General features: G+C 42.6%; 1 protein-coding gene across 1 annotated transcript in view; it reads left to right on the forward strand.

Moving 5' to 3' along the window:
- The first annotated feature begins 9,025 nt into the window (after positions 1-9,025).
- LOC308090563 (ephrin type-B receptor 4a-like) overlaps positions 9,026-26,243 on the forward strand; it is a 99,454-nt gene continuing 82,236 nt past the window's right edge. The window contains 1 exon segment of the mRNA XM_080435787.1: positions 9,026-10,138. Coding sequence (XP_080291913.1) covers positions 10,054-10,138 — 85 coding nt within the window. The 5' untranslated portion in view covers positions 9,026-10,053.

Below are 26,243 nucleotides of genomic sequence, written 5' to 3' on the forward strand. Positions count from 1 at the left end.
GCCCATGACAATGTTGTGCTACTGTAGACATTTAAAGCGACTTTGGGTACTTAAAAGAGCGCTATATAATATATATATATGTTCCCACCGCGGGTCGCGGGGCGGATTGAGCCATAGATTTATATATGGGTTCGCGGGGCGGGTTGAGGCGGGGCGGGTTGAGGCAGGTTGGGTTCCGTGGCGGGTTGGGGCGGGGCGGGTCATGAAAAAACCCGACCCGCACATCACTAATTGCCAACCATCCAAAAAAAAATCTAAAATAGCACAGATGCTTTTCCGGTTTTAATGGATAAATGGACAAATGAAAGACTGAGCATTTTCCTGTGTGCTGTGTAGCCTACATGCTGATGTAACACTGAGGTAACTCTGTAATGTGTTGCTGAAGGTAGCAGTGACCCCTAGGGGGGAGGGGGGGTGGGGGCGGGGGGGATTGACCTATACAGTAGGTCACACTCTCACATGTCAGGTATTGGGGCCATCGTCAGATTGATGTGTTATTAAAGCCGGTGTGAACTGACCGCTCCGTGGCCCACTTATTAGGCTATATACCGCTATGGCAGTGGTTCTCAAAGTGGTGGTCCGGGGACCCCCCCGGCGCGGGGGTCCTTGAGGGGGTTCCAGATGGTCCCCCGCCCCCCCCACCAGCTAAATTATTTAATTAACAAAAATAATGGACCTTTGTTTTATACTATGGCTATCTGAAAATAGCCCTCAATGCTCACACCAACGTGGTCTTGCAGATTTGTTCTTTTCAACAACAAAAAAATAAGAAAGATCTCGGGAAATTATGAAAACATTGAATAATTGTGAATATTCTTAAACACAAATCTTCTCTTATAGTATATGTGGGTCCTTGGCACAAAATCTTTTCAGATGGGGGGACTGTGACCAAAAACAATTCAATTTTGGCTGGCAGAGAGGGAGAGAAGCGCCCAGGATTACAAGCTTAGGCTTTGGCACTGGGTGAAAAAAATGGGTTACAAAATGGTGGGATAAAAAAATTTAAGAAGTGAAAAACACATCAATTTTTGGGGTCCTTGAAATGAAAACACTTGAGAACCACTGACTTTTTAGGCTACCGTTATGGCACAGCCGGGCTGTTTTTTCCACCGCTCTATTACACCCAGCACCTCTTAAAGCCCATTTTGGTTGAAGTGCCTTAACAGAAGAACATGACAGCCAGGCAGCCACAGAGGAAGTGGTATTTTGAAAGGATTAAATCCAGACCTGAGGGAAGAAGAAGCAGAGACTCCTTTGCTTTTTGTTTGCTCTCTAGGAGAGACAGTCAGAAACACCATGTTCTCACACCAAGTCCATTTCCCCTCTAATAAGATCCTCAGAGTCAATTAAAAATGAATTAACCACATGAACCGTAGCATCTCTATTCTGGGGGGGGGGTGTAATTCTGAGAATTTGCTATTTAAGAATTCAGCAGACGCTCTGAACCCAGAGCGATCTACAAGGTAAACACGAAGTAATACAATCAAAATGAATGCTTAGAGACAGTGTAGTGCCTCAGTATTCTAGGATCATAGGTAAACCAATAACCAAGCATCAGTCTAAACATTATAATATCACAAAAGGAATAATCTGTACAAACTATACAAACTGTAGGATGCCATGCAGGTCAACAAATGAACCATCTGTGTATATCACATTTGAACCTTTAAACTTTGCATGAGACTGCATGGTCGTCAAGCTAGGTCAAGTGCTACAGGCTACAGTGGAGTCTGAAGAGGCGAGTCTTCATATTACGGCGCAAAATTGGGAGTCTGCCGTTCTAACAGCAAATTGGGAGTTTGTTCCACAATAGCAGATCTACAAATTCACAACGTGGGAAGATCATTTGTATAGGCGGTAAAAAGGAGAGGACCTAGTTTAATAGCTCTGGGGGACTCCTCGGTCATATAGGGCATTGGTTCTCAAAGTGGGGTCCGGGGACCCCCAGGGGTACTTGAGGGGATACCAGGGGGTCCCCAGCTAAATGATTTATAGGAACCAAATGGACCCTTATGGGTCTGTAACTCTGAGAGTTAAATTAACATTGATTTTACTATATGAATTGGGGTCCCAGAGATAGAAATGCCATTAAATGGGGGTCTGTAGCCTCTAATGGATGTCAAACTGGGTGGGGTCCTTAAATTACAATGATTGAGAATCACTGCTAGAGCCGTAAAAATCTTCTCTTATGGGGGTCCCTGGCATATCTTGTCAAATGGGGGTCCGCGGACTAATAAGTGTCAATTACTGACTTACACTACCTGTTGATTGAAGATGACTGTGAAGATGCACTAACACTAACACTAATCCAGATCAGAACGTACGGTTGAAAAGGTCAATCACTTCTTTGCCATCAGCATCCCCCCTCCCCCAACTTCTCCTTTTAGGGTCCCTGTCACCGGTCACAGCCGGCTCACTGTAAAAGAAGAGGAAGATCATCCGGTCAGCCTTATGTCACAACAGTGAGCGGTCAGCTAAAGCTTTGAAGTGAAGTGGGGGGGGTGTAGATCACTAATGATTAGTGGAGGCAGATGTCTTGTCTAATGACTCAGCTATTGTGAAACACAATGACATGCAACAAAACCCAGTAGATTACAGACAATAGTGTGGCTTTGGTCAGTGGTTTTCAACCTTTTCAGGCCTCGAGCCCCCCTCAAGCAACAAAATCATATCTGAACTGGGGGACCCCTTCCTCAACCCGACAAGCACTTGGAATTATAGGAGTTGAGGCATTTAAGTTAGTTTGACTCGGTTCCACAGATAAATATGGTGAAAATAGCCGATTTACGAGCTCACAAAATGTTGGCCTCTTTCTCAGGTAATATTTCACAATTTGGACAATGTTTGAACATGTTTTATAGTGTCTTCAGACTGTCTGGGGTGTGCTACATGTATCTTGTGTGTTTCTTCCACGTCTTTTGCTGTATTCTGGGCAACAGGCTCGCAAACCTCAGTTCCACCTGCAGCTTCTGCACCTGCTGCTTTCGCCTGGGAACACACAACAGAAATAGTTCTGTCAGACATTGTCAAGCTGGCTAATAAATTAATCTACTATATATATCTATATATATTATCACATGCACAACTTCCCAGCCTTACTGACAGAGAGAAAGAGAATGTGTGTGTGTGTGTGTGTGTGTGTGTGTGTGTGTGTGTGTGTGTGTGTGTGTGTGTGTGTGTGTGTGTGTGTGTGTGTGTGTGTGTGTGTGTGTGTGTGTGTGTGTGTGTGTGTGTGTGTGTCTTTTTTTTTCTTTTCTTTTTCTACTATTAAAACTTTCTTAAAAGTCCTTAAATTGTGACTTTATAAATGTGTAGATAGCCTGTATACACTTCTACGGTATGTTGTTTACTGTTGAGTGAGAAAACAATGTTGAACATTAAGCTAATCATCTGGGGACCCCCCCAAAATCACTTGGGGGGCCCCCCCTGGGGGTCCCAACCCACAGGTTGAGAACCACTGGTCTAATGACTCAGCTATTGTGAAATACAATGAAATGCAACAAGCCCCAATGGATGGCAGACAATAGTGACTTAGGTCACTCTGACACACAGTGTGCTTTTTCACCAAGAACACATTTCTACCATAGAATCATACAGAATCAACGTTATTGTCACGTTTGTACAAGGCAATGATGGCTCTATCTACTGTATGTCATCATTTCCTCTTTCTAAGGATGGATCTATTTTTTGGGCTGATGATTTGCAGAAGCACCTGATGTTCTCTTCTGGCCACTGATGACTTTTACTTGGGAAATCATTTCATGCTCCACAGGCAGATTAGCATCATGTGTGCTTTTGTGATTTGAACGAGCTGGGCTGGCCTACCCCCGGTTAGTGGTGGAAGAGGCACTCCGATTTCTTACTTAAAGGACCACTTCACCCATTTTCAACCTATCTTCATATAAATGGTCCTCACTAATGGTACCGTTTCTTTCTACTCTGTCTGTGTCTCATAGGAGGGCTGTGGGCAGTTCAAAAACCCGCCTACCTAACTAAAGCTGACAGATAATTGTTGTGGAGTAAAAAGTAGGCTACAATATTTGCGCTCCGAGATGTAGTGGAGTACAAGTACGAAACAAATTTAAATACTCAAGTAAAGCAAACGGACCTCAAAAGTGTACTTAACTCATTCACTACAAATGACGTCTTTTGACGGCAGTTTTCAGTAAGACCACACCGCCAATGACGTATTTTTTTTGTGGTTTTACTCAAAGGAACTAGGAGATAACGCTATCCAAAAAGTTGCTGCTCCATTCACTTCAATGTTAAAAAATAAACTAAATTTTCCTGTGTTTTACCATGTATTTTTGAGTGAAACATGCTATTTTCAAACATCAAACAACAAATGTATTTTTTTTTTCAAATTGACATTTGTGAAACCACACCTGAAAACCTTCAGTGATTAGCAACCATCAGGGGATCAATCATACTGGAGATAAATATTCTGTGACTACTTGAAAAGGTAAGATTATCGTAAAATCCTGGCAGAGGGACCACAAGCTTGAAATAAGTCTGGCAGTGAGTGCAGCACTGTTACTTTTCCGGATTCAAATTAAAGAATTGCAAAAGCAGCAGAACGACAAGCTCAAAACGCATCTCTTTTATAGCTGCTTTTTGAGCTTGTAGATCTGCTACTTTTGACGCGTTCGTGTCGCGCTGTATATGTTCAAGTTGGGCTTTCATTTACGGGGAGAAAAACAAAACGCTGAAAGTTAAAACATGGACATATAAGAGGTTTCTGCCCGACAACAATAACGATATACTTATTAGTTTTAGCCTCGTTTCCTCCACTGGGTCGTGAGAGAGAGCTCCCACTCTCTCTGACCTGCAGAGTTCTGATCCCCACTTTCACGGCACAAATTACACATGAAAGGCGGGGAGAAGCTTGTCATTTGGGTGGATGAGAACGCGTAAACATGCAGGGTTTGTTTGGGAGTTAGTGAGGTTAGTGTGAGATCACACAGCTGTGTGGAGGAGATGTTAGAGTGGAGGTCTCCACCGGTCCACGGCCCACCCATGTTAAGCTGGAAGAAGCACTCCCAATTTGTTGCTTAACCACTTAAATCCCTCTAGACCAGCAGGGTTTTCAACTGGCGATCCGTGAAGGTATTGCATGAGTTCCGTGCTCATGCATTTAGTAGCCTAATGTAGGAAAGTGAAGATTGTTTTTGTTCGTTTTTTTCTTCCACGGAACAGTTTCAGTGCACTAAATGGCTTGGTGACCTGTGATGACAAGTCAATGTTGTGACATACTAAAGCAGGGGTCTTCAACATTTTTCAGGAAAGGACCCCCTAGCTGAGAGAGAGATGAAGCAGGACCCCCTCTATATTGTATAAAATTGTGTTGCATATTAAACTTTTTTTTACTTGGTCTGCTCTTTTTCCCCCTCTACACATATACCTCTTTGCAAAAAATAGCCGATCTACAAGCTCACAACGCCTCGCAGCGCGAGGCGTTGTGAGCTTGTAGATCTGCAATTTTTTGGCCAAAGTTCTCCTAAGAAAAGGGATGCTAGGGTTCAAGTGGCTATATAGTAACTCTGAGGACCCCCTGGGGGTCCTGGACCCCCTGTTGAAGACCCCTGTACTAAAGCCTATACCGCTTGTGCTATAACCACGGCCCACTTCTGTGACGAAGGCGCGCCGTCTCAAGCGAACTTGAGCCACGACGAGAGGCACCGCCGAGCGAGCTAAAGCGAGCGAGTTGCCGTGCCGAACGTTGCGAAGTTCGCTTGAGCCGACTCAGCGCCGCCCGAGTTATGTACCGATAGGGACAGAATGGTAAATCATGTTTAGGCGAGAGGGTTTGCCCCAACTGCCACTCAAAGTGGCAACTGGCCAATCACAGCGCGTCCTTGCACAAGCAGTATAGGCTTTGGGATGACGCGTCAATGTTGTCAGTTAAGTCAGAGGTCAAGAAATTCTACAGAAAAGGGAAGTAGAATCTCAAGAAGGGGAAGTGTACCCGGATTGCCTGATTCTTAGGGGGAAAAAATGCATTCCTTTCTGTTTTCTACTGTATTTAATTGTGTTGTGTTTTTTTTTCTTTTTGTGTTTTTATTCTGTTGCTTTGTATAGCACTTTGATTGGCTTGCAATGGCTTCTGTCATTTTAAACATGCCTTATAAGTTTGAGTTTGAGTTGATGAATTTAATACACAGGACCACAATGGAAACAAGACCCTAGGGCTTTTTAATAATCATTGTAAAATTGTACCTCTGTGAGTCTGTACTAAATAAAGTATTCAATCAATTGTCTGTTCACTCATATATAAGATCAGATCAGTAGGCTTTATCAGTTAATATGAGTTTAATGGAAGGATGGATAAAGTGAGAATGGAACCTTTTTTTGGGCTGTGGACCACCGCATATTTCAATTAAACAATGTCTGGACTGACTTTATTTAATTTGTTGCACGTAGTATCATTAAATAAAATATGTTCTTACATTTTATGGATTATTTAAATGTATTTGAATACATTTAACGAAGGTATTTTATTTATGCATTTACGTTTTAAAACATGTTCCCATGGACCACCTGCAGGCCTAATTATGCCATGGACCACTTTGAATATTATTACAAAACATACATTAACCACTTCAACCCTATATATACTTTGGCTATTTGAAAATAGCAGATCTACAAGATCTACAGAGCCCACAACGCATCGCTTTGCGACAAGTTGTGAGCTGCTATTTTCAAAAGATTGTAATACATGTTAGATAGGCTACCTTGTGAAATGGGCACATTCTGCATAATGAGTACTTTTACTTGACAAATGGCCATGCAGTAATACCTCAAAATTGTACTTAAGTACAGTACTTGAGTAAAAATACTTAGTTATTTCCCACCCCCTGGGCCAACCCATGGTAGGAGCCCACCAGGGCCCACCCATGTTAGGAACCCAGCAGGGCCCAGTAGGCCCACCCATGTTAGAAGCCCACTGAATCAGTAATGAACGATAGAAGTTGTTTGTTTGTTGAAAAGTTCGACATCTGACACATACAGTATGCATTCCATCCATTTATAAATGATGGTGACTGCAGGCTATTTAGATGATATTTAACGGCCGTTTTCCTGATTAGTTTTCCTGGCAGCCTCTGCACTGCATTTAATCATTTTTCAGGCTTCAGTCCATCCCCAAGCTGAACGTATTAAATGTCATTTGTAAACCCCTATAAAACGGGGCCAAAAACATCATTCAATCACACGCTGAGCTTCTGTTGTTGCTGCTGCCCTCTAGCGGACAGTTTTTTCCACTGAGAACAGAAAGATGCTCTGCGCCACAGTGGCCGGTTGCATTTAGAATTCATCGTATGGTGGTGTCACACGGAAATAGAGGCAACAAGTAGCCTACACATTTACTCAAGTGCTGTACTTAAATATATTTTTTATATTTTAACTTTTACTTGATTTGAGTCTGTCCATTTTTCCAAATATTATATATAACTTAATCTCTGAGGCAAATGTTGTTACATCTTACTCCACCACAATTAGCTATTAGAAAATGTTTGCTACAAGTAACTTTGTAGATTTATATTATTATTACAAAACATGCATTACATACATACATACATTAATCATTTTACTTTGTCTCTTCAGATATAGCAGATCTACAAGGCAAGCTGACAATGTGTTGCTTTGTGAGCCTGTAGATCTGCAATATTCTTGAAAGATGTTGACGCATTTGGAAACATTGGACATTCTGCATTACCATGAGCACTTTTAGTTTTGACACTTTAAAGGCAGAGTATGTAACTTTGCCCTGTGTTTACATAACAAGAGAATAACAACAATGTATACGAATCATTTCCAATGTTGGTGTTTTCACTGACTGTTTTGGTTGCCCAGAAACATCCCCATCACAGAACAAACAGTGAAAACACCATAATACAGAGACAGGGCAATGTGTTTCTGCAGGTAAACACCACCACACTACTCCAGTGTTAGCTCCATATAGAACCTCTCACTCCTCTATACAGCTCCGAGATGAGGTTCTATGTCGTTACCTTCCAGAATCGGGTATACGTCCGCCAAGGCTCCGCTGTTTACCCTTTTGTATACGTCGTATCCCAAAACTAATGGTAGATTCCAAGCCGCACGGATGTTTAAAGTTTGGTCCGGAGCATAATATTTTAGGAACGGAGCGAAACTACCCGTTTAAATAGCTTATTTAGTCAGCCTGTGGCCATGTTTCCCATTGTAGCCAAACCGGGAGCAGTACTGGCAGCGGACGTAGGGGGGTTTTCCGGTTTGAATGGGAAACATGGCCACAGGCTGACTAAATAAGCTATTTAAACGGGTAGTTTCGCTCCGTTCCTAAAATATTATGCTCCGGACCAAACTTTAAACATCCGTGCGGCTTGGAATCTACCATTATTTTTGGGATACGACGTATACAAAAGGGTAAACAGCGGAGCCTTGGCGGACGTATACCCGATTCTGGAAGGTAACGACATAGAACCTCATCTCGGAGCTGTATAGTGGAGTGAGAGGTTCTTTATGGAGCTACTCCAGTGTCTGTCTGTCTGTCTGTCTGTCTGTCTGTCTGTCTGTCTGTCTGTCTGATTGATTAATTGGGGTGCAGGGGCAAAAGTACTAAGGTAGTTAACATATATAGCATCACAATCATTTTAACCACCTTATCCATACATATGTTGGCTGTTCAGAAACAGCAGATCTACAAGCTCACATATTTTTGAAAAATATTAATTTTTTGTTGTGGAAAATGTAGAATAATTTGGATAACTTTTTAATACAAACCTTCTCTCCTGGGGGGGGGGTCCGGGGTCCCTGGCAAAACATTTTCAGATGGGGGTCCGCAGCCAAATACATATCAATTTGGGGGTCTTTGACATGAAAAATGTTTGCCCTGGCCAACTCTTCCACCACTGGGGGGCGGGGCGTGTTGTCAGGGAGGGCGGGGCGTGATGCTGAAGGGGGCGGAGCCTCCATGCAGCAGCAGTGGAGCCTCAGCCTGGTGGTTCAGAATGCATTCAGTCTGTCTGCTGCTGTGTGTTTTACAACAGATCTACACAACACTCTGTCTACCACAGAGACCAGTCTATTAGCCAGGGTGCAACTTTTAAATGCCTTATTATTAACGCGCACGTGACCGGCCAATTGATCGATCGATCGATCCAGTTATGATGATTTCTCGATGATAATAATATCGGCTTTATCATTTTTCTGAGATTATTATTATTACACGTTTTGGTCAATCCTGAACCAACCAACCTTTCTTTCTTTCTTTCGGAGGATTTGTGTGTCTCTTCAACCTAAAAACCCTGCCTTCCTTTAACAGACCGCATGATGTTCAACGGTTAAACATTAAGAAGATAAACGGATCCACTGGAACATTAACGACGGGAAAGGGTTTTTTCTACGTATTTTTCCTTCTTTTTCGAACAACTTCTCGGTGGTGTTGAACTGAAGAACAGTGATTTGTTGTGGATTGAAAACCATCTCCATCGAACCGAAGCGACGGATCTATAACATCTATAACGGACACAACGAGACTATTAAGCCATAAGGATACAAAGTAACGGACACAGAGAGCTGATTAACCATACGGATACATTAGTGACAAGTTTGATCTGATGCAGTTAGTCTGTGGTGATGATGATAAACTGCGGACCTGGAATGTGGAACAACAGGAGGACAAGCTGTTAATGATTGTCCCTCATAAAGACTAAATCATATTTTATATGTTAAAATCGTGGTTATAGTTATTAAAAGCTGTCTTTTTAAAGAGCCTAGGGTATTGCAACCAGCCCACAGTCATATATAACTTGATATGTTGGCATCATTGCAGTGCAGGTCTTAACTTTTTTATATAAATATTTTGAAAATAGTTTCTTATAGTAGATCTTGGACTGTTGGAATTGAGAGAACTTTTTATAGATGTGGACAGGGGTTGTGTTGGCGGGTAGACCTACAACAACCAGGCCCAGCTGACCCGTTATTTTAGCCTGTTATTCAGCCCAAGATCAGCCACAAAAACAAGAGTTTTGTTGGTGTTGTTGTTGACCTATTTTGGGATCTTGTTCTATCATGGATCTGACATGGAAGAAGAGGAGGATGATGGTTCTGTGGGTCATCTTACTGGATCTGGTTCTACTGAGCCATGCAGAGGAGGGTAAGTCTAATGGTTTCATTAGTATAATCACTTAAATGCCTTATTCTCTCAACCTTTTTAGCATTTCAACCAGGACCCCCACAGTTTATGCATTACTAGGATCATGACATGGATCTCTGTGAATTGAGTACAAAGGACCCCAATGGAAACAAGCCATATAGACTTTCCTGGGCTTTAAATCCTATTAGCTGACCTTGTATTGAACTGTACTTTCATGTGCTTTTTTTGTGCAAATTTCTAATAAAGTATTCAATCAATCAAAAAAGACCCCCTATTTTATATCATATTTCTGTCTTATGGGACCCCTAAGTCTAAACTTATTTAACTCTGAGAGTGTACAAATGGAACCAAATGGACCCGTAAGGGTCTCAGAGTTTTGATTGATTGATTAAATACTTGATTGATTGGTCAGAAATGTAAACAGCACGTGGTATATTTAGGCTAAAAGGATTAACACAAAAAAAGTCCTTGGGTCTTGTTTACATTGTGGTCCTATATGTATACATATTCAATTCATCAGCATCAGCATAACACATCAACACAATAATTATACATGTCATCAACAAATGCAAACACTATATGTACAAGGGAGATGGGAAAATTACATTTACCTCCCATATAGATGCTTTTTCAGGCCAATTTTGAAAGAAAGCAGTGATACACATCTTTTTTATTATGACTACATTCCCTTATTCTCAACCTTTTTGCATTTCAAGGTCCCCTAGTTTGATATGCATTGATTAGGACATGGATCCCTCATTTTTATACCATATTTTTGTTTATCTTATGGGACCCCAGTCTAAACTCACTGCTTACTTAACTCTGAGAGTGTACAAATGGAACCAAATGGACCTGTACCAAATGGACTCTCAGAGTTATACCTGTAATACAGTCCAGCTTTTTCTGCAGCATATAACAGTTGCATTCCTGCCCGTTGGTTACTATTCAACATAACAGTTTTTAACAGGTAACAGGTATAACAGGTTTCATTCACAGTTTATATATATATATATATATATATATATATATATATATATATATATATATATATATATATATATATATATATATATATATATATATATATATATTAACTGTGAATGAAACCCAGAGAAGAACAAGCAGTTGTGTGAAGTTAACAGTGTGATCTCAATATTTACGGTTGTTCATATGCTTATTGTTTGATATCACAACCAATTAGGCCATATACATACATACTTCCAAGTATAATATTGTGACCACAAAAAAAAGGGATGGCGGGACGAACATACATTGCCCCCTGTGGTACGCCTCGGGTAGTGCATGCAGATAATGGCAAGCAGCTGCCTCTCTCTAACACAGAGCTGGTGTTATTGTGAGTAATGTTGGCCATTAGCCCAGTGTACCCAGTATGTGTTCAGCAGCTTCCCCAGTTCGTTATGTAGTGGATGAAGTGATGTGGTTCATGGTGTCAAAGAGAGCCACACCTGGGGCAAAGATGGATTCCTACCAGAAAGAAACCTGAGTAGAAATTCGCTGTTGTCGGGCAGAAAAGTAACCTCTTATCTCCATATTGTAACTTTTTGTGTTTTTTGGGGGGATAAATTAACGCCCTAATTTGATCATACTACAACGTCACTCAAAAGTAGCAGATCTACAAGCTCGAAACGCGTCGCTTCGCGCCGCGTTTCGAGCTTGTAGATCTGCTACTTTTGATACATTTTGATGCTGAAAAGTAACAGTTTTGGGACATATGAGTTTTTCCACCCGACAGAGACGTATGTTGAAATGCTTGTTTTGGCTCATATAAAAAGTATCAGGTCATTTGGGATGGCTTCCTCTCTCTCTCTCTCTCTCTCTCTAAAACACCCTTTTAATGCAAAAGGCTGTTTTAGGAGTGCATGTTTCCAGAGGGTCAGGGAGGTGTTTTAGGAGGTGCTGGCCTGGCCCCATTTGTTTTAAATCTAGTGTGTGTGTGTGTGTGTGTGTGTGTGTGTGTGTGTGTGTGTGTGTGTGTGTGTGTGTGTGTGTGTGTGTGTGTGTGTGTGTGTGTGTGTGTGTGTGTGTGTGTGTGTGTGTGTGTGTGTGTGTGTGTGTGTGTGTGTGTGTGTGTGTGTGTGTGTGTGTGTGTGTGTGTGTGTGTGTGTGTGTGTGTGTGTGCGTGTGTGCGTGCGTGCGTGCGTGCGTGCGTGCGTGCGTGCGTGCGTGCGTGCGTGCGTGCGTGCGTGCGTGTGTGCGTCAATCATGTTGTCTTGGATACTATCCACATCGTTGTGTAACCACTTGAACCCTAGCATCCCTATTCTGGGCAGATGAACATTCAGCAAAATAACAGAAAAAATACAGAACATAGCAGCTTGTGCTTGTTATCCTGCTTTCCTCTCCCCAGAAGAGATTTGGTGTAGAGGTAAAAAAGCAAAGGGAGGGGAGTAGGGACCCTATAATTGAGTCCTGGGGGACCCCTGGTCAACTAAAAGTTTCAGTGATTAATGGCGTCATATATAACAGAAAACATAACTAACCCATATTTTTCTGAGCGCCTTGGCAAGGTGACCACCAGCCGCCTGGATGTTAACTCATTAAGAGCGGGAACGCATCTATCTGTGTGTCGTTGTTAGATTTCTTTGTTCTTGCAAATCTGAATATATATATATTTTTTAAACGAACGTTTTTAACTCAAATCTTTGCTCCTCTGGGGGACGGGGGGGACGCACAACATATTTTGAGACTGTGGTCCGCGACCAAATACATATAATTTTGGGGGTCCTTGACATGAAAAGGTTTTGTTCCAGGGACCCCCAGAAGCAAAGATTTGAGTTAAAAATGTAGTTTTAAAAAAATGTATATATTCAAAGATTTGCGCACATTTTCACGACTTTTAAAAAATGGCAGATCAACATGCTCATATGAGCTTGTAGATCTGCTATTTTTGAATAGCCAACACAGATGCGTTCCCGGTCTTAATGGGTTAATTAAGGCCTTTGATGAGCGACAAGCACCTCATAAATCCTCATCACGTGCACATGAATATGATCTGCACAGAAGCAGAGTGGAGCTTGTTCAACCATATAGCGTTACTTAACCACTTATAAGCCCTGTTTTATAGCAGCTCCTGCCTGGCACCAACGGTGTGCTCACTGTGCTGCGTTGTGAGCTTATAGATTTGATGTTTTTTTTTTCCTCTCCGCTATTTTAATTAGACCGGGAACCCCTATACGTAACCAGTGGTGTAAAGTAATTAAGTACATTTTTTACTCAAGTACTACACTTTTGAGGTGTTTTTACTTTACTGGCGTATTTCCATTTTTCTGTGCTTTCACTTCTTCTCCACTACATCTCGGAGGCAAATATTGTACTTTTACTCCACTACAATTATTTGAAAACTTTAGTTACTAGTTACTTTGTAGATTTCGATTATTATTTCAAAACATACATTAACCACTTCAGTCATATACTTTTTGGCAATTTGAAAGTAGCTGAAAGAGCTTGTAGATCTGCTATTTTCAAAAGATGCTTATAGCTCATAGCGTGAGTGCCGCGCTATGAGCTTGTATATCTGCTATATTTTAATAGCCAAAGTATAAAATATGGTTAAAATGATTGTGACGCTATATAAACAAATTTTGCTGGGGACCCCCTGGTACCCTCCTAAGGACCCCTGGGGGTCCCCGGACCCCACTTTGAGAACCAATGGCGTAGCGACCCCGCAAAAGACCCCGGTCCGTAACTTGCTCCTCCAAGGGAGCTAGCTCACCTGGCGTTGCTCGTTAGCTGCCGGTCTGTCTGCCGAGCTGGAGGGCGGGGTTCGACTCCAGCTTGGGGTCGCGAAAACGTTACAATATCGTCTGCATAATGTCCAAAACTGCTACTTTTCAGCATTCAAATAAAAGAAGCAAAAGTAGCAGATCTACAAGCTCAAGCTCTTGAGCTTGTAGATCTGCTACTTTTTTTTAATGTTTTTGTGTGACGCTGTAGTATGATCAAGTAGGACATTAATTTACGGAAAAAACACAAAACACAGCGACAGCAAAGACATACAGACACGTTTTATTTTGCATTTATACTTCATCACATAAATAGAGCACCTGTACAGTTATTCTTACAAAAACAAAGCTGAGCTTGACAAGGCATTCATAAAACGCTGCCTTTCTCCACAGAAAGGAGGTTAATCTGTTATGTCTCCCTCCCCTGCTATACATCACATCAAGTAGGTGCGCTGTGCAATTTAGCTGGTTTAAAAATGCACATTTTTTAAGTAACGTTGATAGCCTCAACATGAGAGGGAGTTTAACGTGCACCTTAGTGTTTGATGATGCAGATGTTTTGCCTACTACTAAATCTTACTGTTTCGCAACAAGCACAAAGGTCCCAGCAAACCTCTCCTGTTGGAGGGTTTTTCATGCCAGATTGCTTTAGTCGAGTAACACTGTTTTTTATTTAAATAACCTCATTTAGAACAATGATAATCATTCACTGGTGTGTCAACAACAGAAGAAGCTCCCATGTGACAACACACCACAGCTCCTGTGATGATGTAACCACACTCGCACGCACGCACACACACACGCACGCACGCACACACACACACTGTATAAGTATCTTCGTTTACAGAACAGTACCTCTCCTGCCTTGGTGGTACTACAAAGTACAGGCAACTTTTTTATGAATTTCATTAAAGTTAAACCTCTGAAAACTTTTCCAAAATTCAAATTTTTGAATTCTTCTAACTTTTTTTCAAAAGTTTGCAGATCTAGTACAAACAAACTCGCATCTGCTGTTTTACAATAGCCGAAGTATATACAAAATATTAACTTGCCACTCACGTCTCACACTAGCAATGCACCTCGTTTATTTACCAAACATTTAGTTTTTGAGACATTCATCAAACTTCTAGTTATTGATTTATTATCTTGTCTTGAATGAAAGGCACACCTGGCTGAAACCAACCATGTGTACTTAGTGTGTGTGTGTTCTAAAATGCTCTATGAGGGTGCGTGATTGATTGATCGGGGACCTACCATCGTCATTATGCACATGGATGCAATCGTAACCCATTCAATCCGAGAACGCATCTGTCTTTTTATGATTTCTTTGGCTATTCAAAAAATAGCAGATCTACAAGCTCATAGCGCGGCACCGAGTGCCACGCTATGAGTTGTAGATCTGCTATTTTTGAAAAATCGTGAAAATGTGTGCAAATCTTTGAATATATATATTTTTTAAAGCCAACATTTGTAACTTAAATCTTTGCTTCTGGGGGATCCCTGGAACAAAACATTTTGAGATGGGGGTCCGTGGCCAAATGCATATCTAAATATGTTTTCTAAATCCTAACAGTATGTTGCTATATCAGTGGTGCTCCAACGTTTTCCATGTCAAGGACATGGAAGCACCACCCAAAATGAATTCGGCCGCGGACCCCCATCTCAAAATATATATACAGTATATATATATATATTATGTTCAAATATCTACAAGCTCATAAATCTGCTATTTTTTTAATAGCCAAATACATCTTAAAATGACACACAGCTGCGTTCCCGGTCTTAATGGATTAAGTGATTTGCCTTGACGCTTGATAAATGTTTGCATGTTTATGGTTTCGTATAATTTGTCAAGGAAATATATGCCCAAGAGTTTTGGGGGAAATGATAAATGACACGCCGAAATGCAAACAGGTAGTCAGACTCCCCCCATCCTCCCAAAAAAAAAGGGGATGCCTTTCCGTGAAATGCATTTATAATTGTAGCACTTTGTGAATAATAAAGTCTGGGACAGCACTCCAAATTGACCTTTATTTAATTGGCAAAAGTGGCAATTAAAAAACTCAATTTGGAGTGCTGAAACAAGTCTTTCATGTTTCATTATTTCGTCTCTGTTGGGTGTTGTAAACCTCATTTGTCCGAAACTGTTTGACAACTGACAATTTGTAACTTTTTAAGGCTCCAGAACTCATGGTTTTTCATGGTATTAATCGTGAGTTTGAGCGAGACGAGTTTGTACCTTTTTATTTTCTGTTATTGTAGCACTTTATAATTAATGCTGTACCACAATATTTTGAGCCATGTGTAGTGAAGCTGTTATTACTGTTACGCTGCATTAGTCACGTTATATTAACCAGCGTGTGGCCACGCTGCTGCTCATGGAAGAGGCCTTAACTTAATTAATGTGGAGAGGTATGCAAGCTTTACATCTGCTGGGGGGGTGTGGGGGGTGGAACGGCTTCTGGCCACAGGTTACATAGAAACCCAACCTGCTGGAATGTGTGTGTGTGTGTGCGCGTGTGTGTGTGTGTGGTTTGTATTACTACACTTGTGAGGGCCAACATTTTTAGATATGTATTGATCCAGGGACCCCCCCAGAAGCAAAGATTTGAGTTACAAATGATTTGTTTTAAAAAAAATATATATATTGAAAGATTTGCACACATTTTCAAGCTTTAAAAAAAAAAAAAGAAAAAAAAAAAAAATATATATATATATATATATATATATATATAGCAGATCACAAGCTCATAGCGCGGCACTCAGTGCCACGCTATGAGTTTGTAGATCTGCTATTTTTGAATAGCCAAAGAAATCTTAAAATGACACAGATGCGTTCCCGGATTGAATGGGGTTTGGGGGAGTTGGGGTAGGGAGGTATTCAGGTTGGGGGATATGGGTTAGGATTAGACCTTTTTTAGAGGTTAGGGTCTTGGGTTTGGGCGGGATTAGAGTTTTCCCTATTTTGTACTTAGTTTTGAGCCATGTCACACATCGGCAAAAATAGCCAATCCGAGGTTGCAGATCAGCTATTTTTCCAGCTATTTTCAATGCATTAGGGGATTGGTTCTCAAAGTGTGGTCCGGGGACCCCCAGGGGTCCTTGGGGGGTTCCAGGGGGTCCTCAGCAAAATGTGTTAATATAGAATCACAATCTATTTTCTGAGCTTGAAAATGTTTGCAAATCTTTGAATATACGAGCATTTGTAACTCAAATCTTTGCTTCTGGGGGGTCCCTTGAACAAAATATTTTTTAGATGGGGGGTCCGCGGCCAAATACATATCATTTTGGGGGTCCTCGACATAAAGAAGTTTGAGAACCACTGCATTAGGAGGGATTGTAGGGGATCGGGCGGGTGTGGGTGTGGTTGAATCAGTCACATAACAGATATTTAGTGCTCTTTTGTCTGGAGACAGAAAGACGACCGACTTCCACCTCAGTGGAGGGCCAGTGGAGGCCTTTTGACAATTAGCCTTTAAAGTTGAACCTCCTACGAGGCTCAAAGGGGTCATCAACCTTCTGCCGACGCCTTCTGTTCATCCTCTTAGCGTTTTATTCACTCGCTTTCCCCTCCCCGCCACGAGAGGTTGTATTGGGTTGGTTTGGTGGCACTGGCACTACACTTCTACCATTAACCCATCAAGACCGGGAACGCATCTGTGTCATTTTTTTGATTTCTTTGGCTATTAAAAAAATAGCAGATCTACAAGCTCATAGCGCGGCACAAAGTGCCGTGCTATGAGCTTCTAGATCTGCTATTTATTTTTTTATCGTGAATTGTTTTGCGAACATTTGTAACTCAAATCTTTGCTTCTGGGGGATTCTACAAATCTCTTCTAAATCCTAATTATTTTTTTTTAAACTTGTTACTACTGTATAAACATTGGTTCTAAAACTTTTTCATTTCAAGGACCCCCAAAATGATGTGTATTTGGCCGCGGACCCCCATCTCAAAATATGCTGTTCCAGGGACCCCCACCAGAAGCAAAGATTTGAGTTAAAATATATATTCAAAGATTTGCACACATTTTCACGGTTAAAAAAAAAAGAAAAGCAGATCTACAAGCTCATAGCGCGGCACTTGGTGCCGCGCTATGAGCTTGTAGATCTGCTATTTTTTAATAGCCAAAGTATAAAATAATGGTTCAAGTAGTTACACAGATGCGTTCCCGGTCTGAAAGGGTTAAAAAAAGAAACACCTTCCAACTCGCTCAGCAGCAGCGTCATCGAACCAGAGCAGATAACTAGAAGAGGATGTTTTTTCGCTCCCAAAACGTTTTCTTTTTTTCACCTGGGAAAACGCGGCGGCGCTCTTTTGTGGCGGGCGCCGCGGTCGGCCCCGTTGCAGAGTACATACACTACTAAGCTTATAGCCTTTAACTCGTCTCTCAATCCCCCTCTTTCATGGACGACGTGCGCCGCTCTTTCATTTTTTGCTACTCTCGCCACGTCCCCGCTTCTCTCTCTCCCCTCTCTCTCTCTCTGGCTGTTTGACTGGCGCTATGCTGTTTTCCTCTTCACTGTCTCTCTCCCCTGCCGAGGAAATGTGGATCGCTTCCCAGAAATCCTATTAAACGGAACCGATTTTTATAAGAAAGGGATTTGCATTTAAAACAAGCCCGTTCCCCCCCCTCCCCTCTCTCTCACTCCCTCCCTCTCACTCCCTCCCTCTCTCTCTCTCTCTCCCTCTCTCTCTCAATCCCGTGATTAGCTCCAGCAAGAGTTAAACACATCTGAGTGGTGCAAACCACCTTCAAGAGGCCTCCAGTTCCTGGTTTCATATCCTATCCTCTGTCTGTCTGTCTGTCTCTCACTGTCTCTCTCTCTCTCTCTCTCTCTCTCTCTCTCTCTCTCTCTCTCTCTCTCTCTCTCTCTCTCTCTCTCACACTGTCTCTCTCTCCCTCTCTTTCTTCCTCCCAGCATGTCTCTAGTCTAATCACCCTCTCTCCTCCCCGTGTCTCTCTCTCATCCTCTGAAGAAGATGTAAACACCAGTGGAGATGGACAGGTGGAGGCTGCAGCTTAGCACCCCCCCACACACACACACACACACACACACACACACACACACACACACACACACACACACACACAGTAAAAGAGAAAAATCGTCAATGATTCATTTATCCATTTGTAGCTCAGACTGCGTACTAAACACACACCAGTAAGGAAGGGTACCATTTAGTGTATATTTTGTAAACACGGCTCGGAGTTAAACCGAATCTGGTATCGGCGTCAGAGACGTGATATTTGACGGCTTCGCTCGGAGCGGAGCGCGTCGGGCAGTCGGTCGGTTCGGTTCGGTTCGGTTTGGTTCGGGGGTGTCGTGGGCAGCAGCTCTTGTGTTTCCTCTCTCTTGTCCTCTATCCTTCCACCCACATGCTTCTCTCTCTCTCTCTCTCTCTCTCTCTCTCTCTCTCTCTCTCTCTCTCTCTCTCTCTCTCTCTCTCTCTCTCTCTCTCTCTCTCTCTCTCTCTCTCTCTCTCTCTCTGGCTCTGTGTGAGCGAGCAAGCGGCGGTGCTGGGGACACAATGGGGACAGGCTGCAGAGGAGAGGGAATGAGGCCACAGCCCTCTCTACAGCCTGTGGAAGCACCGGGGAGCTAGAGAGAGAGGGAGAGAGAGAGGGGGGGCACATTTTAGAGGGGAGGCTCTCTTTGAAGTCTGTGGAAGGAAGGAGAGAGAGAGAGGGAGAGAGAGAGAGGTGGTGAGCGAGCGAGCAGCGTACAGCACGCAGCCTCCTGCACGAGACACGCCAACCCCGGGAGAGAGAGAGAGGGAGAGCAAGGACGGAGGGCGAGAGAGAGAGAGAGAGGTGTGAGCATGTGCACGTGTCGTGCGGCGGGGCGGGCGGGCGTGATGGATGCACATTCCAGATGTAGACTATAATGTATGCTCTGATCCTGTGCAACAACCTGGGGGTTACGGGTACGAGCGAGGGCGACGTCCGTTGGGAGACGCGGCGAGGCCCTCCGGTTTCCGGTTATGCAATAATACCTGTTGAACTCGTTGTCAGAGAGACCCTTCTACCCATTCGTTGTTGTCGGGCAGAAATCTCTCAACTCCATATTTTCACTTTTTGTGTTTTTTCGTAAATGAATGCCCCCTATTTGCCCGGTCGGCTGGCGTAGGGGTCCAGGCACGCGTGTCGCGGGTTCGAATCCCGACCCCGACGACCTTTGTGGCGTGTCACTCCCCATCTCTCCCCATTTCCTGTCAGTCTACTGCATACTATCAATAAAGACAGAAAAAGCCAAAAATTATCTTTATTTTTTTGGGCGGTGAAACCGCCCCTATATGTGAGGTTTGGACATTGCACCCCCCCAACCCTGCGCTGTGATTGGCCACCAGTGTACCCCCCTAACCCTGCACCGTGATTGGCCAATCACAGTCTATTCAGGACTGTGATTGGCTAGTGAAAAATGACACATGTGCATAGCCCTATAAATAGGACTATGCACTTATGGGTTTTTTTAAGTTAGGGGTGTACAATGGTTGGTCCACAATATTACTTTTCTTTAAGTGAACTTCCATCACTGATGACCACTGTGACCACACCGCCCACTTCACACTGGGTGTGATTTTTATAATAATAATGAACACCCTACTACTCGTCACACGAAAGTATTAAAAGTAGCAGATCAGGAAGCTCGAAACTGCTAGTTTTGATGCTTTTGGAATTTTAAGTAAAAGTAAAAGTTTTGGACATTATGAGGTTTCCGTCCCGACAGAGACGTGATGGATGGAGTGCTTAGTGCAGTGTACCCACTCTGTCATAGTCTAGGACGTCCGTCACTATGAGGTCACATTGGTGACATCAGGGATCTGCATGTATCCGCATATAAAAGGGACACACACACAGCACAGGCAGATACAGAGATCTCTATATATGGGCATCAAAGGGACACACACACAGGCAGACAGACACACACACACACAGGCAGATACAGAGATATCCATATATGGGCATAAAAGGGACACACACACACAGGCAGACAGACACACACACAGGCAAATTCAGAGATCTCCATATTATGGGCCTAAAAGGGACGCACACAGACAGACACATAGATATAGATAAAGAGATTTGCGGATTCATAGGTATATTTCTGGACAACCGCTGATGCGAACCGACCGAATAGCTTCCCACTTGGTCCTTCACTCCCCCGGGTTCCCCCGGGAGACACGCGGCGAGTTTGAAGCGGATCGGGTCGGTCGGGGCGGTTCTCAAGAGATATGCAGGAGCAGGGACAGACAGACAGACAGACAGACAGACAGACAGACAGACAGACAGACAGACAGACAGACAGACAGACAGACAGACAGACAGACAGACAGACAGACAGAGGCTTAACCCATTGAATCCGGGAACGCATCTGTGTCATTTTAGATTTCTTTGGCTATTCAAAAATAGCAGATCTACAAGCTCATAGCGCGGCACCGAGTACCGTGCTATGAGCTTGTAGATCTGCTATTTTTGGAAAAATCATGAACATTTTTGCAAATATTTTATTTTTCTATTTTTTTGCGGACATTTGTAAATCAAATATTTGCTTCTAAGCGTCTCTGGAACAAAATATTCGCTTTGAAAAATATATATTCCAAGATTTCCACACATTTTCACGATTTTTCAAAAATAGCAGATCTACAAGCTCATGGCGCAGCACTCGGTGCCGCGCTATGAGCTTGTATTATCTGCTATTTTTGAATAGCCCAAAGAAAACTTAAAATGACACAAATGATGCGTTCCCGGTCTAAATGGGTTAAAAAATATATAAAAAATTCGATTCCACCACAGAACTTCTCTCTGGATATATTATTCATACGATGTTGTGCCAAGCAGAGCTTGTATGAAGCGCACGGATGTCCCATAACGGCAGCAGCAGCAGCAGCCGTGTCGTGTTCGTGTGCACACAGGCCCTTTTCCCTGTCGGTGATCTGTTGAATATAAAATAAAAAGTGGAGAGGTGGCTTAGAAGGCGATAAACGGAAAGAGGTATGGCAACGTGCAGATATGCTGCCTCTGCCTTCCATAGGGACTGTTATTATATCCAGAGCATAAAAGCCTGCATTTATACTTTAGTTGCACAGCCGTGTGTTGCACGTCAGGCCCAGCAGCACTCATGCAAGCTGCTTGTACATCTGCTATTTCCGGTGTACCATATAACGGCATGCAGGCAGGCAGCAGCTATGTTTAAATTAAGCACAAGGTGTTTGCTGAAGTTGTAGGTTTGGTGGTAATTTGACTTAACGTCTTTATCTAGCATATATCGTCTCTGTCGGGGGGGGGGGGGGGGGGACCTCATTATGTCCAAAATTGCTACTTTTTTTAGGATTCAAATTCAAGAGTAGCAGATCTACAAGATCGAGCTTGTAGATCTGCTACTTTTGATGCTTTTGTGTGACGCTGTAGTATGATCAAGTACGGCGTTAATTTGCGGAAAAAACACACAAAAAATTATATATGGAGAGGATAATGACCGCTGGCATAGCGGTCCAGGCTCGGTGTAGCCTGACAGCGTGTCGTGGGTTCGAGTCCCGAAGGTCTTTGCTCCTTTTCACTCCCCATCTCTCTCTCTCGCCCCATGTCCAGTCAGCCTACTGTCCTATCAATAAAGGCATAAAAGCCCCAAAATAAATCTTTTTAAAAAAGTGGCTGCGGCTCTCACGTCTTTGAAAGTGCACTAAGGGCCACTTCATGTTGTATACAACAGTCTACTACATATGTATATATATGTAGTAGACTTTGTGTATGCGTGTCTGCATGCTGACACGCAAAACAAAAAAGGCGCTCGCTCTGAAAGTCGGTCTCTATTTCAAACAAGTCCTTATTTCGCACCCACCAAATGCTGTGACTTCATCTGACCGCACGCTGTTGTTGACCTAAAAAACTAAATATTTGATGTTGCGTTGAGAGATTTGAAAAGGAATAACAAATCGAAACATGTGCTTGGGGGGCTGACTGGTGCTTTCATGTGCTCATCATGCACTTAAAGAAGATGCGCACAGCACACAGCAGCTGTATTAAGTACAAATGAATAAGTAAACGTCACATTTGCATAACTTTTTAAGCATGCACGGGTATCACACACCGGATGCTGCGAAAGGAGGATGCAAGCATCCCTGTGCAGGGAAGTTCTATTGCCTATTTCTTGCATCATGCAAGAAAAAATAGGCAACAGATGTTTTCTTTTTTTAACTGCACTGGTCTACTTAATTCTTTAGGCTTAGATTTATGGATGAAGCGCTTCAGATTAAACTTTATTATTGATCGCTGAAGTGAGAGATTGTGGCTTTTACTCTTAAATCACCTGAAACTAACAACTCCCTCAATGCATCTGTGTGTGAGTGGGTACAGTGATTGAAAGTGTCACTGTGCATAGATGTGTAATTTTATCATCCGTGGCTTTTACTACTGCTGGAGAATTCTCCTTGATCTACGGCTGAGCTCGTGTTGAAAACCTGGCTGTAGAATTCTCTATTAGACTTTTACGTAGGTTCCTAATTGGCTCTATATATAGTGCTCGTTATGTAGCACTGCCCTGACCTACATCTTTACCTTTAGATGCCACGTTTTGTCTATACACTAAACCGTAGGATGGAGGTGTTGAACCCCCAAAATGGACAGACTAGCTACAAGCATCAGAAAAAGCTCAGTAATAGAGTGCGTCAAACCTTCAAGAGGACTTTAATCTTAACCTTAATCACTGATTAAAGTGATGCCATTCAATCCGGGAACGCATCTCTTGTCATTTTTAGATTTCTTTGGGCTATTCAAAAATAGCAGATCTACAAGCTCATAGCATGGCACCGAGTGCAGCGCTATGAGCTTGTAGATCTGCTATTTTGGAAGAATTGTGGTGTTCCAGGGACCCCCAGAAGCAAAGATTTGAGTTACAAATGTTCGCCTAATTTTTTTTATATATTCAAAGATTGTTTTGTTTGTTGCAGATCTACAAGCTCATAGCGCGGCACTCGGTGCCGTGCTATGAGCTTGTAGATCTGCTATTTGTGAATAGCCAAAGAAATCTTAAAAGGACAGAGTTGCGTTCCTGGATTGAATGGGTTAAATAAATGAACCTAGAGGTGTGTTTTTTTCCTAAATCGTCTCTTGTCGGGTGGAAACCCTCACATGTCCAAAACTGTTCACTTTTCAGGATTCAAATAAAAATCACACCCAGTGTGAAGAGAATGGTGCCTTTGAATTAGTGTAACTGGTTGCATCCTTGTGTTGCAATCAGCTGCAGCTGTTGAGGCCGTGCTCAAACGGATGGACAGACACTCAAAAACACTAAAGGTTAAAACATGGAGATTGGGGAGGCTTCTGCCCCCGATAGCAACCCAGAGAGTCCTAATCCTTCACAGTATGTGCTGTATTATGAGCATAACAGTGCTACTGCTTACAGTAAAGCGCCAGTATAGAGCCTTGCGTTCTCCACCTCTACCCGTGGCTATCTCCACGTTACAACAGGGGGACCCAGGGGGGTACGGGCGGGCTGCTAAATACGGCGCGTTGGAGAGAAGACATTCCTGTGTGCTTGTGTGCCTCCAGTCCCTCCCACCACCACACGCACACTATGCACATATTATCCCAGCGTGCTCCTGTACTAGCTTTAAAAAGGCATTGCATGCTCCATAAAGAAGCAGGACCGTAACACGATATGTCCTTCTAGACTTGTATAGATTTTTCGTTCTTTTTTTGTTGCTCTGACCCGTGTTCACATTGTCTTCTGTTGGTTCGCTCACAATGCTCGGCTGCACAGCAAAATCCTCAGTGTTTAAAGGACAATTTACTAGTTAGGCATTTTAGCAGACACTCTTAATCCAGAGTGATTTACAGCATAAGCCTGGTAAACACAAGGCAATACATCAAAATGCAGAGAGACAGTGTAGTGCCTCAGTAATCTAGGATCCTATAGGTAAACCAAGAACCCAGCATCAGTCTAAACATTATAATAAGAACAATAATAATAATATTTCTGCATTGAAATTATACAAACTATAGGATGCCAGGTCAACGATTGAACCTGGCATCTGTCTAAATAACATGCTATCTAAAGGACCACTTCACCATTGTTTTGCGTTTCTTTACGCTCTCAGAGTTAAAGGAACACTTGGTATGTTTTCTGAACACTCCGGATGTTTTCTGGGATTAAAGCATCACACCTAGACCTAGTCGATGTGACGGCATAACACATGTTGCTTGGTTAATTTTGGCTGTGGAAGGGACATGTCGGGGTGACGTGTCCTCGACTTGAGCCGCAGTGACTGTGGAGCATCATTTTAGCCGTTCAAATGGCCTTTTCGCAAAGTCACCCATAGCATGAATGGCTGAAGAGAGCTCATCAAAGTGAATATCCATCCCGAAATAGAAATACTTCACTATTAATCCATTCCTTTAGCCCCTAGATACGGTCTAGGAGGACAAACCCAGGCTGTGCACAGGAGCTAGGCTATAACTAAGGTTTATTTTCCACAATCGATGAATCTGTCAAGCTTCCGTTTTTCGATTTGATCCTTGCAATAAATTGAGACCATAAAATGCTGGCAAAGTGAGGTGATATATCACAGAACGATGGCCAAAACCCGGCGCAAGTTTTCAGAACCCAGTCAGGCGGAGAGATACCTCGAAATTGCTTAAAGCGACGTTTGAACTTTCGGTGGAACTTTGGGGATTGTTACAGCCTGGGTATTATCATAAGTCCATCATATTGTCCAATGTCCATCATATTTATCTATCGCTTTTGAGCACTGTTATCTAGGAAACTGGAGGTGGTTATTAGGCTTGGCTCAAGGTATTATGATAACAGGGTATTATTTAGAGATCCGGAAGGTATTATTATGATCAAATACCGTCAAAAATAACACACACACTCCTGTTTTAATTAAACTGATACAGAGATGCTGTGTGTCGAGGTGGAGGAGGTCGTATTTGCAAACTTAGGCAGGTGGATTAATTTGGAGGGAGAAAATAAATACTATTGTCGTCTGGTCATTCCTGGTCTACGTGTGTCTCCTGGCTAATCAGTTAAAATATGTCTAGACATGGAATCATGAAAATATTGACACATTGTAGCCTAACTTAAGTGGTTTTAAAAGAAAGTTCCTTCTCTGGATGAGGGCCCGATTCAAAATCTCAAAAGCGTTGACACAATCGATTGATTGATCATTAAAAACAAACAAATGCACGCCATTTGGCTGCCTTGTTTTTTATTGTCCTCTGGTTATTCCTGGTCTACGTGCGTCTCCTGGCTAATCAGTTAAAATTTGTCTAGACATGGAATCATGACAATATTGACACGTTGTAGCCTAACTTAAGTGTTTTTTTTTTTTAAAGTTTCATTTCTGGATCAGGGCCCGATTG

Source organism: Gymnoscopelus braueri, assembly GCF_963280865.1.
Source record: "Gymnoscopelus braueri genome assembly, chromosome: 8".
Classification (NCBI taxonomy): domain Eukaryota; kingdom Metazoa; phylum Chordata; class Actinopteri; order Myctophiformes; family Myctophidae; genus Gymnoscopelus; species Gymnoscopelus braueri.